This window comes from Oreochromis niloticus, unplaced genomic scaffold, assembly GCF_001858045.2.
Source record: "Oreochromis niloticus isolate F11D_XX unplaced genomic scaffold, O_niloticus_UMD_NMBU tig00001534_pilon, whole genome shotgun sequence".
Taxonomy (NCBI): domain Eukaryota; kingdom Metazoa; phylum Chordata; class Actinopteri; order Cichliformes; family Cichlidae; genus Oreochromis; species Oreochromis niloticus.
The window spans coordinates 176,157-192,870 of record NW_020327404.1 but is presented as its reverse complement, the minus strand read 5'-3'; the positions used below and the strand labels follow the sequence as shown (position 1 = coordinate 192,870).

At 41.8% G+C, this 16,714-nt stretch overlaps 1 protein-coding gene and 1 gene segment (V, D, J or C); one reads left to right on the top strand and one right to left on the bottom strand.

Moving 5' to 3' along the window:
* Positions 1–10,991: 10,991 nt before the first annotated feature.
* On the bottom strand, positions 10,992–12,692 carry LOC109200098 (uncharacterized). The gene is made up of 3 exons (XM_019355533.2): positions 12,532–12,692; positions 11,698–11,785; positions 10,992–11,580 (listed from the first exon to the last, which is right to left on the bottom strand). Exons 1-3 carry the CDS (start codon positions 12,690–12,692, stop codon positions 11,203–11,205), a joined length of 627 nt encoding a protein of 208 aa, XP_019211078.1. The 3' UTR covers positions 10,992–11,202.
* Positions 12,693–14,131: 1,439 nt separating this feature from the next.
* Positions 14,132–15,371, top strand: LOC102078942 (Ig kappa-b4 chain C region-like; the record flags this gene model as incomplete). The annotated part of the segment is given in 2 exon segments: positions 14,132–14,258; positions 14,946–15,371. Coding segments are annotated over 2 exon segments (462 nt in total), but the record flags the coding sequence as incomplete, so codon positions are not given.
* Between the last annotated feature and the right edge of the window lie 1,343 nt (positions 15,372–16,714).

Below are 16,714 nucleotides of genomic sequence, written 5' to 3'. Positions count from 1 at the left end.
GTACCTGTCTTAAGAGAGACCTCTGCACAGCTCAGACGCCAGTTGCAAGAGCTCTCTAACATTAGAATCATCCACTGTGACTTATATAGTGTTATTTCGGTACTTTATACTTCACACATTTTCAACGTTGTTTATATGGGGAGTTCCTCTTTTTGTGTCTATATTTATTAATATGCCTTGTGCACTAAAACTTCCTGTTTTTCAGTCTGGCTGAGCACTTGTTTGTGAGTAAAAACTGGCCTCTACAAGCCTTCACAATTAAAGTACATAAAACAAGATAATGAGCAGATACACATTACAAATGCTTCATATATACAGAGAAAAACCCAATAATCCACATTTCACTATTTTGTTCTTTGGTTCAGATTTGGATTCTGTATTGTTCTTTATTTGTTATTATTTATATTCAGATTGTTTTTGCTAGTCTTGGTTTGTTGTTGTCTGTTTGGGAGCTGACATAGTCTCTATAAATAAGCTTCTTTTGGTGGAGCAGCATCAGGAGAGAAGCTCCGGAGAGGCATCTTCCATGTTAAACACTAAAATATAACAAAAGAGATCTTCTCAACGTGTTGTATATTTTTAATATTTCCTTATTATTTTGTCATAAGATAAATCAACCAAATAACTTAAGCTGTGTGACAGCACCTTGCGTTTACGCCAGGCTGTGAACTGCCCTGAAGCTACACCCCCTTTTACCCCATTTAATTTCTCAATCTGAGTTTAAACTATTCCTGACCTTCTCCTTCTCTCGTCTGATCATCTCAAGTACGTCCTGTACCAAATTTGCTTCCTCTTTTCAAGTCCCACATTTAATTACAAGCTCTAACACATTTGCCCTATATGGCTGTTCCGACGTGTTTCCTGTCAACTTAACAGAGTTATTTATTCTCAAAACTCAGAGCTGAAGTTCCCCTTTCCTAAGTCTGTATGTTCTACAAGAGAGCAAGTCGGTAAACAAGTTTATCATCACAAAGGTTGTTAGGTAAAGGTCACGTAGACATTTGCTTAGTAACCCTAAAAGAGCACCTTTCATGTAGCTAATCGCATATATTAACACCCCCTTTTTGTGACACATCCTATGTGTTACAAACTCAAAATCCTTCACTTGAGCTTAGGAAATTAAAAGAAAAAGGTTAGTCATATCATATTAGGCATACATGCTCCGGCCCTTCAAACCTGTGTTTAAGGAATGAAATCAAATTAATCATCATGTCAAATCTTTTCTCGGCTCCATCCACAGCCTGCATCCTTGGAACTTCCTAGAAACAAAACCTGTGTGTTAACCAGAACTTCACATTTCATACTCAGTTTTTCCTCACTTATGATCCAACCTGTGTTATAAAAAAGAAAACTTAAAACAGAAAAGTTATCAGTCATGTGTCCAACCTTAGTCCAGTCTTTATCTCAGTGTCCAGTCGGTCCAACCTATGGTCTGCCTCGTCCGTCCAGTCACCATCCATTTACACACATTCACTCACACGCATTAACATCAGGTCTTGCTGACAGTGGAGACTATCTCGCAAATATTCAGTCTTCACTCTCAGCAACATCAACTCATTTATTTGTTTTACTTTGTTTTTAGGAAAATAGTTCTTTCTGCTTTTAGACTGGATTGGCTCGCGGCAATCCTTTTAGACAGGGACCCACAATCTGACCCATTGTAATTTGGAAAAGGTCACCTTACTTTTTGTTCTCCTGAGACTATTGTCAGCGCCGTTATTCGTTGTTTTCTTTTGCAGGCCTGCTTACAACAAAAATGAGAAAAAAGAGAGCTGAGTATTAGCTCATCAAAGTACCAAACAAAATCACCTGACAGGTTTTTTCTTTCTAAGTGCACTGTTACAAAACCAATCGGCCACCTTAAACATGTCCATCTTTATTAAAATTCCCTCTTTAAAAATAAAACAACAACCTCAAAAATCTTCAACAATCTTAAATTTCACCCATTCAACACACTGAAACCTCGTAAAAAGCCACCCCATTTTGTCCACAATATCCCCCTTTAAGCATTTTACCATACTCACATTCAGCCTAAGATATAAACACGTTATAACAATGTGTCAACACTAATTTAAAAACCTCTTAATCAAATTTGCACCTCTGAACAATCTACCCCTCCTTTAAGGCCTCAATCACACACACACAGCAAGCTCCTCTGTCCACATTCACACGAGCTCTCAAACTTTTTGCATACTCAGCCATATCCCAACAATTTAACTTGGCGAACGAGATACATTATTACACTTCATCACATTATTTAATTATTGTCAATTTCTTTCTATACTAATCCCTTGTTTTCATCAATCAGTGCAAAGCACTCCTAAGTCACCCTTTTAAACTAGTTTAATCAGTTTATTCAACATTCACACCATTCTATCACTCATACAAGTAGCAAGCCGATCTTCATTGCGTATGTTTGTGTGTGCTATTTTGCATATATGGCTTCACAGTCTCACAGACACTTTCCCATTCTCCAGTTAAAGAGTCAGTTTTCTCCGCCCCCCAATCACTAACCCAAACTTTACTTCCCCACCTTAAATCACAGCCCTGCTGGTCTTCCACCACCAGTTAGGGCTTGCTGTCAGGTTCCTGGACACTGTAAACAATTCAACCAGAAACTTGCCTTAACATATCCATTCATGTTAACCTGTAATTTCTTCAGACTCCTGCATCTGGAGAATTGGTCTGGGTCTGCTTTACTCCTGAAAATAACAAACTAAAACATTTTCATTATTATTACTAAACGACCCATTTCTCTTTTTCTAGTCAAAAATACCAATTATGACATGTATGTAAGCGTGTTCTTCCTTGCGTTATGTGGTCATGTAAATGCAGTGTAAGCTGTTTTCTTCATTGCATGCCTTCATTGCGTTCTTCATCACATTCTCCTGTATTCATGTCAATATACACTAAGTGTAAGCTGTTTCTTAATTGCATGCCAGGTGATCATCTTAATTAAGTGTAAGCAGTTTCTTCATTGCATGAGTGTAAGCTGCTTCTTCATTGCATCCTTATGTATTCATTGCATTTTCATGTATTCATATTTAATTTATGCATCTTTTCACTGAGCTCTACATTCAAACTATCTCACTTCTGATTCGTTTCGAAAATAATCTCACATGTAACAATTTGTATATGTGTGTTTTCTATTCATTAATATAATTGTCAGTTATTTTGATTATCTTTACCTTTTGTATTGTTTACCTCTTTGTTGTGATGTGGTGGACATCCCTAAACTATCACAAGTTCAGGGTTCAATTTCAATCCAATCATCTCCTATCTTCTCGCAGTCAAACTCGTCCAACTTCATCTCTCACTGGTCCTTTCTCCATTCACAGTGTCCTGTTCGGGCTTCAGAGCCCCAGCAAACACAGTGTGTTTCTTCTCTGTTTTGATCTTTCAGTATTTCCTCTTCCTTCAGTCTTATTTTCATTTGCTCTGTTTTCTTCTCCATTCATCTTTTCAGTCTTTTCTTCCAAGATTGCTCCAAGCTTGGCAAATATGACAGTCAGTGCCTTCAAGCAGACATATCACGCTGTTCTTCACCAGCATGCATGTTGCATCACGTGCTTTCTTCCATGCTGCTGGACTCATCAGTCGTTGTCAGTGTTGCTGCTTTCGCCTGCACTGTCTTTTAGCTTCCGTTACTTCTTCACGTCCACGATGTTCTATCGGTCTTCATCAGGAAATTGACTGTCTTTTGCGTTTCTTCTCTGGGTCAAGGACAAAGTGAGAGCTCAAGCTGCACAATTTCGAGCCAAAGACTGGCTTATTTTCTCCCAATTCTTTTAATCTACTTTTCTGCTGCTGAACTCAAGGTTCCAAAGTTGAGAGAGTCCACCTGTATTGGCACACTAAAGCATATAATTAGTATCATATTCATTTTTATCTTAAAACCTCCCTTTTGCTTCATCTGCCCAGAGTTAAATCTCTCTCTCTACTCTGGGTGCACACTTGTCACCGTGAGCTTCCCTTTTATGGGCATGCATTTCCTGTGCCAGACACACACACGGTTTCCTGTTTCTACAGCTTCTGCAGAGACTTCCTTTTAATTTCACAGTCTACAAATAATCAGTAATTCTACTAAATCTTTATCTAAAAACAATATGCCTTCATTTCACTCACACACATTTAATAGCGCTCTTTCACACATCACCATTCTTTAGGTCAGTTTTGTAGCATCAGTCACACAATAATTTCTTGAGTGGGTGTACTAAGTGCATATACTTATGTGTTTTTAAACAGAAAAATAAACTCAACCTCTCATAACATCACTCAAAGTCAAATATCTTCATAGACCCACAAGTAAGCATATTATTTCCCTAGTCAAAAGTCAAACCGTTACTCACACTGTAATTTTAATCTCACAGCCTTTGTGTTTTTAAAACTAAAAAGAGGAAGGAACAGCGCCCAATTTAAACTGCGCATGTTGTCACTCAACAACACACACACAGAAAATGTAACTGTATATATTATCTCAAACTGAAACAAAACCCATCTAAAAATCCTAAAACATCTTACTTCGACACCCTAAAACACACATCGCTTACAGACATCTTTATTAATTAAATTATCTCAAATTCAATTTCAGTTCTCAAAACCCAGATAACGGTCATAAGTATCAACAGTTTATATATCCTATCTCAAAACCCCTCAAAAAGTCATACAGTCATGGCAAGAAATAAAACTTTACTTACAATATTGTAATAAACAAATCCAGCGTCTTAAATACAGCCCTCAGCAATGTCTAGCAGTCTCTATAAACTTCCTCATACTCTATGCACCTCTCAGCTGCCTTATTTGCATTCTCACACACACACACAATCTAAAAATAATACCAGCCTGACTCTCAGACTCAGACAAGTCTCTTAATATATTTACACAGACGTCCTATGATTACAACTGCACAGATTTTAGGCCTCTCATTTCAAAACCTACACAATTTAGACAATTTTTAAGCTAACCCTCCAAGGGACAAACTCCCTGAGTTTTTTGTGATCAATTAAGCCATTCTCGGCCCCGGGCCGTGGTCAAATATCTAAGACCCTACACAATTTAAAAGCGTCAACCAACTCAACCCCTGCTGAAAAGCTCTGTTTTGGGGACATTTCACATCCCAGGCTTCCCCGAAGTTTTAAGTTAAAAGTTACACGCCCGAAACCCGGTTTCTACTAACCAAAAAAGTGCAAACCACCGTCCCGGACGGTAAAGTGGTCCAACCACTAGTTATTCTGGAGTGCCCCAAGCTCCACAGTGACCAACTGACTATCCCTCAACTGAGGACAAGGTCTAAGTGTCCTTGACCTTGGCAAGCGTTACCTCTGAGCAATGCACTTGTTAGACTCCCAGAGTCCCGTTCTATACAATTTAATTATTTTGAAGACACCCCAAAAATCACAAACCCACCATATCGGTGTCCAAGCCCGGCTTTATATTCAATTGAGACTTTAATGTCACAAACTTCACCAATTACCTATTATTCTAAATTCTCTTTATTCTAAATCCTCTTGTCTTCGCAGTCCAACTGCATTTCCTTTAATCAGTACTGTCACTTAACCTTACATTACCATTACTTCAACTTCAATTCTCATGAGATTTTCACCAAAATCAAAACAGACCTTTACCAGTAATTTTCAGTGAGTAGACTTTCAATTTTGTCAGATCCAATTCAGCACTGTTTGGAAATAATTCAACAGGTAGTGCCTTACCTTTGAATAAGCCGGCTTATGTCCACTCACTTCGACCACTGACTCGTGTCTGCCTGTTTGAGCACCTTGGACCCTCTCGGTCTCAACCTCCAACTCTCTCTACTCAACCTCGGCCAATGCACCAAATGTTATGGGTTCGAAATTGAGGATGAGAGCAAAACAATGATAGTCCAGAAAAGGTCGTTCAAACAATTGATTTTAATGAATGCACGCAGCGTGGAGAGGTGCAAACTGCAAAACAGTTGTACATCTCTCCCCAAAATACACTCTAGATTGCTTTTATAACATCAGGGTATTGTAACGCCCCTTCTTGCGTTTACAAGCACATAATTTGCATGTACAGAACATTCATGTATTTAAAGAATTAAATGCAAACACAGAAGTTCCTCCTTGTGGCATACTCTTAAGAATATGGTGATGATCTAAGGCCTTTGAGGTCACCATGGACTGGACATCCTTCCGTCACCTGTAACTAAGCAAACTCAAATACCACAAGAAGCTGAATACATTCAGGCCTTTGCTCAGCTACTATTTTACTATACCAATATACTCAGCATATGAGTTATGATACATATATATTTAACTCAATCATTTTAAAGTAGTTATAACTGCACCTGTAATAAAAATGTTAATATTTGATTATGATAACCCCTATAATATAAATTATAACATAATGCCAGCAGCTTCAATAAACACTTTGATGAAATGATAATTAATGCAATGATAAGATGATGGTTATGTAAAATAATCCCTGTAATTCCACACTTTCTAAAACGACCACGCATGTTAGTCATATGATGCAGTCATTTGACCAATTAAACTAAGATAGCGGAGGGAATTATACAGCAATTGTTTTATTTGCTCTATTAAGACTAATATCAGTCTGTACATGCTCCAGATAGCTTTTCTTCAAATTCTTGAACTCTTACTCGCTTTTGCAACTTTGTACTTTTGTGTTACTCGCAGCAACAACGCCACCTCATTGTTAGTCCATTTAAAAAACTCGGTGCTTTTCCTCAACATTTTACCGCGACGTTTAAAGAGCTGGAAAGTAAATATGTGGCAGACAGAAATGAAGCAGGTCGAATCTTCTTGCGTTTCACACATGCGTGGACCCGCAACTCTGTGAAAACGACTGAACACCCTAGTGCGAACGCGGAGTTTTTTCAGATGAAAATGCCGTTTTCAAATCTATCTGGGCTAGTGTGGACGCAGCCTGAACATGAATGGCACAGCCCTCTTTAAATACAGTCAAACAGTTGTTGTTCACACCCTTGTCCCGTCCGAGAGAGAGAGAGAGAGTTTACAACCTTCTCTCCTCTTCCAGTGTCACATAGAGACTGCTCCTTGCCTCTTCTCCCCACCCTCAAAGAACTGATTAACAAAAGACTTCACCACCTGTTGAATTCTCCCCCTCTGGGTGTCACCAACTTTCTCACGATGCCTAACTTTGAGTAATAAAGTTAAAGCTGAATGCTTCCCCACATGTGAACCTTGAAGTGACCCAAAAGTGATATTACTAAAACGTGACAAATTCATAAAATAAAATAAATTTCCAGCACATTTCCACTCTTTGGATTGCTCAGCTAATCACATCAAAAACAGAAAGTTATTTTCTGACATTCTGTATATCACATCAACAACATTGTACACTCAAAGAGGTTTCACTATGTGCATCCTCACTTCACTATTCTCCTCTCTAACCTTTTTTTCATCTCCAATCATCCTAATAGCCTAAACCTCCATATGCAAAAGATAACAATAATGATAAAATGAAAAAAACTTCCCAAACATGTCAAATTACACATGGAAACATGATGTTCATTCAATAGAAACTGTGGTTAAGATAACTGGTGTACTAGAAAAGCAGTGGTAGTTCAGCTTCCAACTTTTCCAAATTTGTGATTGACATGACATTGACCAATCAGATGAAAGGAAGAAAAATCAGGTCAAAAGTTGTACTTGTAAGTTGAGAGTCACACACATGAGCGCAGAGACAGTTTTTTGCTTTGTATCTGTAACCAGACCTCAACAAAAAAAATTGCAACTCCTGTAAAAAATGTTTACAAACACAAATCTTTTTACACACACACAAATTTTTATCTGTAGATGCACAAACATAAAAACTTTCACATATTTTGGTTTACAAGGTTACAAAACTCAGTTCACAACTATGCATTTGATTCACAAGTACAAAATATTTATGACCACAATTTGAGCCCATAAATGGCCTTCATCCCTCCAGTAGAGTTCACAGTCTTATGCTACGTTCAAACTGCAGGTCTTAATGCTCAATTACTATTTTTTGATCAAATCCGATTTTTTTGTCTGGTTGTTCACACTACAAATAAAATGTGACATCAAACGCTCTCTACTGTGAACGGTTCACGGCCCTCAAATTGGCCCGCATGAGCAAAAGAAGATGTCATACACAACGCGCTCTGTTTACGGAAGTAAAAATGGCGGCTACAGAGCTAGTAGGTGTTGTTGCAGCAGTCTGTCACGGCGGGGTGCGCCGGTGTGAGGAAAGAGGTAGACCCAGATGCAGACACGGTGGAGACAAAACGTAGTTTCAAAAATAAAGCGAGCCTTTATTGGCTGATTGCAGAAGAAAAACAAGGAACTAGGGAAACTAAGGAGGCTATGAACACTGTGTTAACAGAAGGCTGTGGCACTCAGTGAAAAACTATGACAAACTATGAACACTGAGTAAACTAGAAAACACAGAGAAACAATGGAGTAAACCTATGAAAACTGTGGTGAGGTTAACAGAAGATCTGACACTGAGTGGAAACACACAGGCTGTGTCCCAATTCAGGGTATGCACGCTTGAAGTACGCACACTACTCGTACTACATACGGTGCGTACTACAAGTACGGGAAGTGCGGAAGTGAGAGGCTTGTGAAATGGGACGGTCTACCCTTTGAATTCGCGTCACCAGCTGTGCCTGCCCGTACCACGTCCCCCGATCGGCAACATGGACACAGCCCACGTCCTTGCGTGTGCCATTTCCCTGCTAATGGAAGAGCCCCAACAACCCACCCGTCACAGACGAATGATCCTGTTGCGACTACGGGACACCCACGTGCAGGTAGAGTGATAAATACATGGCGATATGCCTCCCCCCTGAGATATATGACGTGTGTACCTGTGTACTAGCGTAACACCCTGATATATGCGAGTGTAGATGTGAGTCCCAGGACTGTGTGCGCCCGCAGCCAGCACACATGTGCAGGTACAGCTGGTACAGTACATGCGTGAAATCCCTGCGTGCGAGCTCCACAAGCGCAGAGGTGTGCAGAAATACAATAACATAGAACAAGCAAAATATAATAATGGCCAAATCTGAGAGTAATAAATATACGTACAATATAAGAGTGTATGCATGACTGGATGTGTATACAAAATAGGCATGCCACGTGTGTGTGTGTATACATATGTTACAAATTAAATACAGTAAACAACAACATCAAAAAGATAAAATATACAGAGGCTGATAGTTGGGTCACCACAAGCACAGTGTCCACTGCCTACGAAAATAAGAACAGCAACAATCAGAACAATAACCAGAATAAAAGAATGTCTGTCGTGTCCTGTATTTACTTTCACCAGACCAGACCCCTGTACTGCAGGATTAACCTGAGTGTCCCGGTCCTGGACAGATACTTCAACAATGAGGACACCAGGCCTGATTTCTGCCTCAGCAGGGAGTCCGTGACAGCGCTGCTGAATCTACTGAACCAGGAACGGAGACATGGGTGGGGTGCCCCGATCGAGGCCCTCGTGTTCCTCTTCTGGCTGGCGAGTGGAGCAGCCTACAGGGTCGTGTCCAGGGTGTTCGCAATACCCCGTTCCACTATCCACCGCATCGTGCACAGGGTCACAGAGGTGGTGGTGGCCAAGCGCCACCAGGTCATCCACCTCCCACGGACCCCAGAAGACCTGGATGCCATGTCCAATGGGTTTGCACAGCTGGCAGGCCACAGGGCGTTTGTGAAGGCTGCTGGTGCAATTGACTGCTGCCATGTCCGCATCAAGCCCCCCAGCGGCCCTGACGGTCAGTGCTACAGGAACAGGAAGTTGTACCCGTCCATAATCCTGCAGGCTGTATGTGACCATCAGGGCCGCTTTGTCGATACACATGTGGGCTGGCCGGGGTCAGTGCATGACTCCAGGGTCCTCCGCCACAGCCCACTGTACCGACAGGCCCGTTACCCTCCCCCAGGGCATTTCATCCTTGCAGATGGAGGGTACCCATGTCTCCAACATCCACTCCCCCTCATCACCCCCTACAAGAGGCCAGTCCACAGTGTGGGAGTCCAGCGCTTTAACGCACATCACGCCAGGGCACGCTCTGTCATAGAGCGTGCCTTTGGAATGATGAAGACAAGGTTCCGTGTCATCTTCCTGCAAGCGCTGGAGGTGCACCACACCTTCGTGCCACATGTATGTCACGCTAATATGAACATCATTGTTGTATGTCCAATCATAATGGCAACTGTAGTGCACACCCTGGCATGTGCCCTGTACTTACAAGATTAAACATCTGTCACAGGTCATAACAGCATGTGCCGTGCTGCACAACATCTGCATCGGTCCTGATGACATTGTGGCCCCAGATGAGGAACCCGAGGATGATGCCCAAGATGAGGGGGAGACTGGTGTGGAGGCAGTCAGTGGTGCACACTGGCGGGACCAGCTATCTGCTGAGGTGTCTGCCCTGGAGGAGGTACCCCCGGACCACGATTATTGTCAGCAGGCAAGTATCCCTTAGTGGTGCATCTGCACAGTGCTGGGATTTCACGTGACAGACCTGTCTTAACATGCTTGTTTTCACCATGTCGTTTTCCCACCGCCATGATTACAATCTAGTGACATGGCAGCTGTCGGTTCCACCAGCCCTGCAGACCCAAGTGGAGGATGTTGCGGTGGACAGTGGGAATGAGCATGCCTGAGCAACATCTGGGGACGCCTCACTCAGTACCTGGCTATGAACCGGGGGTCTCACCTGTGGCACCTCCCTCATCTCTGTGGTCCTGGTCCAGCAGACCAAGCAGCACTGCCCAAGACTCCCTGCCCAGGCACATGTCAGGCCTGGTTGATGATGTGTGTGCATGCTGGGACACTCAGGTTTATCCTGGACCGCAGTGGGTAGTGCATTTCCCACAGTCATGTTGTGTTATACGTTGCACTGCTTTCATTTCCACAATTTGTCACGTGTAGGTCAGGCCCCCCGAAATTGTGTCATGTAGTTTGTGACAGACATGCACTCACAGTTGGGATGTTCCCACTGTCTTTATTTACAGACCTGAAATCATTTTGTGTGTGCAGAACAAAGGTTGGCACAACAACATAAATTAAGTTCACCTATGTACATTGCTTCGTATTTACAGAAATCAAATCACTGAAATAATCATGTTTGTACAAAACAAAGGTTGGGGTGCCAGCATAAATAAAGTTCAACTATGTACAGTGGCTGTCTGTGGACACGACTCAGTCCTTTTTCTGCTGCACTAGCTTTTCCAGGACACCTATCAGCCTGTCCATCCTCTCGCCTCTCCGTTCCTCCATTTGCCATTGCTGGGCCATGTCCTCCTTTATTAGGGCAATGAGCTCATCCTCCCCGTCCCTCCTCCTTTTCGCCACCCGTGCCTCAGGCGGCTCCTCATCCTCCTGCCCCTCCTGGTGTGGGAGTGGGTTGCCCACTGCTGCACTAGGCCCTGGTGCGTCCTCCTGAATGGAGGAGATTAGGACAGGTGGCCTGGTGGAGGGCCTCTGTCCTAGCACCTCATCCATGGCATCAAACCAGGGCCATGTTGCGGCAGTGGGCTTCCCACTTGCACCCTCGCCCGTCGCTGGATACTTGCACTCCTGAGGGGAGGATACATCACAGGTGGCAGTTGGCAACAACAGCAACAGTGCAGGTTTACATAGGTGACTTTTCAGTGTTCCGTGTGGAGTTACATCTGTCACTACCACTGTACATACCTTGTATTTCCGCTTCAGGTTCTCCCATTTATGTTTTGCCTGCACAGGGGAGATTTTCCCCGCCAGGTCCATCTTCTCCACGATTTCCCTGACAAACGAAATATGAGCGCACATGTATATCAGGTCATTCTGTTTATGGCACCCACAGCAGGATGTACTGGCTTGGGACCACAGGGCAGACAGTTCACTGTCCCTTGTGCACTCAACCCACTGCGGTTGAGTGTTTCGCACCCGTGAACAGGTGTTCATTGTCACGGCGGAGTCGAATGAGGTCTGCCGTCTGCTCTGTGGTCCCTGTAATGCAGTGTGACATTGGATTACATTCCCCACCATCCTGCACTTCTGTTTTAGCATTTCTCCATTTGCCATCAGTTCAGCATTTCCAGCTGTGTGGAACATACACACTGCAATGTCAGGCAATACTGTTTATTGCGGGAAAGGGACAGCACTGAGTGGGGCAGAACATTTACTTTGACAGGCCCTAGGTTGGGGTCGGGGGTTCTCTGTCATATGTTTTGTTTCAATACAATTCAATTCAGTTTTGTTTGGATGGGGCAGACTCACAACAAAAGTCGCCTCAGGGCGCTTTGAGATATCCCCTTTGACATATTTGACATGGCAGGTGTGATAACTGTAACAAATGTATGTATATGTTATATTTTATGCATTTGCATTTTATATTTAATGTGCTGCGGACACAGCTACATCCCTGCCTGGTATATGTTGACATTCGTGTTTGCGGCACAGGCCACAGGTCATATTAGTACATTATTCATACTGCCCTCGGTCTGGTACAGGATTCACAGCTTTGCAGGTCTGTTCATTTACGGTTACGTGGGTCGGGCAGGTTTGACATGATTCACCTTGACATTTTCTATTAACCTCCCATTAACTTTTACATCGTGGCATTTGTTTCGCTCCTTCACACATATCTTACATTTGCGGGTGTTGCTGTCCTCCGCCGCCGTTTCAAGCTCCTCCGCAGCTGCTGACATCCTTACGCACTGGCCTGGCTGCGTCGCGCTATGGATTGTGGGATATATGAGACCACGAAGCGTGCACCGGACCACGCTTGATATTTGGGGAAATCGACGGCGCATTTGGAGTATGCATTTGAAGTACACTTTGAATTGGGACAGCCGTCGTCGCGTGGCGGTGACGTATTCGCACTTGAAATGCGTACTTCAAGCGTGCATACCCTGAATTGGGACACAGCCACAGACTAAATACACATAAGGAATGATCAAAGGAAGTAGAATCACATGGGGAAAACAGCTGACAAGAATTAACATAATGACAGGACACGTGAAACTAAACACAATAAACACAAAACACAAAGCTCTTTCAGAATAAAACAGGAAACATAAGGAGACCCAGACATGACTTGAACTTAACAAACAAAGAAAACTTGGACATGAAACATGGCAGAATGTAACTATATAAACTGAAATGAAACTAGACGAAAAAGAATAACAAAAACACCAAGAAACTCAGAATACTGGGTCACATGACCCAGGGCCATGACACTATCAACTTTTGCACATTCGTAACCAACAGAATTTTACAAATTAATTAGAGAATGAAGGACACTGAGAAAAAAGAGAGCCTGCGCTTTAACAATGGCCTTGTTTGGAGCAGTGGCTGCTACCTCTGTGCAGAGGTATATATGGACACGGAGTTGTTTAGCTTGAATAGAATTGTCTCCCAATATGCTAATCAAGTCGAAAACCTCAGTTTCTGTCCATTGACCCGCTCCGTCTCCAGTTTCCGCCGTCATGCTTTCTTGTTTGTCTGCTCCAGCGCTGATAATTGGCGTCTGTCTTGTGTCAGTGACCTAAAAGACGGATTTAATGCAACATGACCATATAAACAGCAGTCGCTTTATAAAACATCAGATATGTATCGGATTCAGTACCACATACGAAAGTGAACTAGGTCGGAGTTGGAAAATATCGGATTTCTGTCATACCATGATCGGATATGAGTCGCGTAGGGTCAAAAAAGTTGGATTTGATGCGCTTTCGCCTGCAATGTGAACGTAGCTTAAGTCTTGCTGTTCAGTGCTGGCTCAATACCGTTGTGTGTTTGTGTCCTTTGTCAATATATATGCATCTTTGTATGGAGTGGATCAGCCAGTTTATCAGAGCATCAAACACAAATATATCTGATTTTTCTATATTTATGAATATAGTCTCTAAAAATTTTGGGAATCAACAAAGTCTTCATTTACATTGATGCATTTTAATTAAGATTTAAATTTCTGTAAATTGGATCCACTGTATTATTCTCAGATTTTGATATCAGAAAAAATCCCAAGAAATCAAAATCAAGTTTTACATTCCACATAAATAATTTATTATTTAAATGTGATGCACTGTAATATTTTCAGTTTTCACATCAGCTGACAAAATGATACAAACAGTGAATTATTTTGTTGAGTTTGTTTGTTTCAGAGTCAGAGAGCCGTGTCTCTCTACAGTCAGAGGTTTTTGTACGGCGCCTCAATGAGTTTGTATCACTGTGGTGGACTTTTGGTGGAGGAACCAGACTGGAATTTGGAAGTAAGTTAATTAAAACGTGTTTATTATGAAATATTTTATCATTTTATTTTAGAACAACTTGTTAGGCTGCTTAGATGAGAGAAAAGTATTTTTTTTTTAATTAAAATAATTTAGTGTTTGATGTTTGTCCTTATTACTGGACTAATTCAGATTTGCTCTGCAAGTTTCTCTTGTTTAATCTACATTTCTGTCATAGTAAAATCTATGTAGACAAGATCATCATCTTATGATTAGTTTGTAAATTTCCACCACCTCAGCTGCTGTTTGGATGAGTTAAAGTTTGCTTTCTGATGTTTTTATCGTGTCAGATGTTTCAGATTTAGTTTGAAATCATGTGAGCTGTTCAATAACATTTCAAATCTATATGAATGAGTAGCTGCTCTGTGCTTGTGTCCACTCATTTCTTCAGTCATCCATGATTTAGACTTCTAATCATTTTAAAGCCAAACTTCTGCTGTAAATGTTTCCACATCTTCTTCTTTTGTTTCCAGTGTAGTTTGAAGATATTTCAGGTCAAACTGTGTGATGATTCTCTCTGTGCTGATATGCATGAGAGGTTTCTTAAAGGGAAGTGAAACAATGTGTGAGTGAATGACTGGTGGAGCAGAAAAAACACCTGACAGAAACTTCTTAACAGAGAAATTCAAATTGTGGTTTGTGTCCTCTAAGCTGATTGGTGTTTCCTAGGTGATACCCGCCCCGCCCTGAAGGTGCTGGGTCCCTCCAGTGCAGAGCTGGAGCAGGGGAAGGCCATGCTCATGTGTGTGGCCAACAAGGGCTTCCCCTCAGACTGGACTCTGTCCTGGAAGACGAACGACAGCAGTGGCAGCAACAGCATCAGAGGGGAGGAGAGCAGGACTCCTGGAGTGCTGCAGAATGACGGCCTCTACAGCTGGAGCAGCACCCTGACGCTCACTGCAGACCAGTGGGGGAAGGTGGGCTCTGTGACCTGTGAGGCCACCCAGGGCTCCCAGACTCTGGTCTCAGAGATACTGAGGAGAGACCAGTGTTCCCAGTCCTGATGTCAGTCACTGAGTCTTTCATGCTGTTTTTCTTCTGTCTCTTTGTTTCTTTCTGTTTGTAGATGTCAAAAATAAAAGCATGAAATAGTCATATTTCCATCCCATAATGACAAAATTTATAGCAACAATCTCCTCTAGTTTCATCCTTTTGTGTTTGTTGTAAAGCTGATATTTCAACCTTTTAAAAGAATAAAAATGTTGCGAGGAAACATGTTCTTTGACTCTGTGAGTTTAAGTAATGCACATTAAAAAATAAAGATTTTGTAACATTTATTAAACCAGACCAAAAGAAAAAACGTCAACAGAACACAGCGAGTGTAATGTGCAGTGAAAATATTTAAACATATTTTTAAACCCACTTTTTTTATAAGCTGTTGAGGTCATGTCAACCATAGATTATCTGTGTGCTCTTCATAATTTCTACTCTCAAAGCTGCTTTATGATCTACATTTTAATCTGATCTAAAACCTAATAAGTAAAATTAAAGAGCAGCGTGCCATCTGTATGATTAAACAGAGTTTATTTAAATAAAGTTCAAATGAAGATTTACTGAAGTTTGATTAATGAACTATTTGGCAGTGAAACTCTGATGAAGTCTAGAAGCTGGTGGTGGCAGAGATGAAGCAGGTGGAGACTTAGCTGAGGATCTCTAATGGTCCAGGATGAGGTGGAGAAAAGGAGTCTGAGATTTAAAGCACACAAAACAGAGGCTGAGTAACTCACAGAAGGCGGCGAGACAATAACTGGACTCAAATAATGACGACAGAATAGAGCTTGACAGTGGACATGATGTTAAGAACAGACAAACAGAACAAACACAGGAATGCAGGCAGGTGAGAGACTACAGGTCTGCTTTAATCAACTTATATAGAAGTTAATCTCTTCTAGTCTTTACAGCAAAATGAGAGAAACTCCCTTCACTAAACCTCTTAATAATGGATTCACATTCACACACTGGTGGAGGCAGCTACAGTTGTAGCCACAGCGTATTGTCTGCCATCCTAAACTGCCCCTTCCACGTCCCCCATTTTGCCAGAGCTGTGAGCTACAGTGGTTTGGGCAGCAGGCTTTTGTGTGTGTGTGTGTGTGTGTGTGTGTAAACTCTGTTTTCTTTTTTTATTGTGAGCAAATGGTTAATCACAGTGAAGCAGGTTCTCTGCCATTTTTGTTTTAATCGTTTTCTCCTGTTTTTGGCTAGACATGGAGCTCAGCCATTGTATTTTGTTTTCAGCTAGAGTGTTCTTGGTTTGTTTTTTAATTAAAGGGGATGTTTAGTTTGTTGTTTTGGCCTTGGAGACCCTGAAGATAAGAGCTTCCCTGTGTTCATTTTTCCTTTAGTAGTTTTCTGCAACAAATCATGTTTAATGACATCTATTTTCCAGTAGTTTATGTAGTGTGAGGCAGAGGAAGCTGCCATCAGCTGCTCTACTATCA

Excerpts from the sequence above, each read along its gene's own strand:
- LOC109200098 (XM_019355533.2), bottom strand. The coding sequence starts at position 12,692 with ATGTCAGCAGCTGCGGAGGAGCTTGAAACGGCGGCGGAGGACAGCAAC. Across the intron at positions 11,786-12,531 it reads GTCAAACCTGCCCGACCCAC|GGAAATCGTGGAGAAGATGG; the intron begins GTAACCGTAAAT and ends TTCGTTTGTCAG. Across the intron at positions 11,581-11,697 it reads ACCTGAAGCGGAAATACAAG|GAGTGCAAGTATCCAGCGAC; the intron begins GTATGTACAGTG and ends TCCTCCCCTCAG.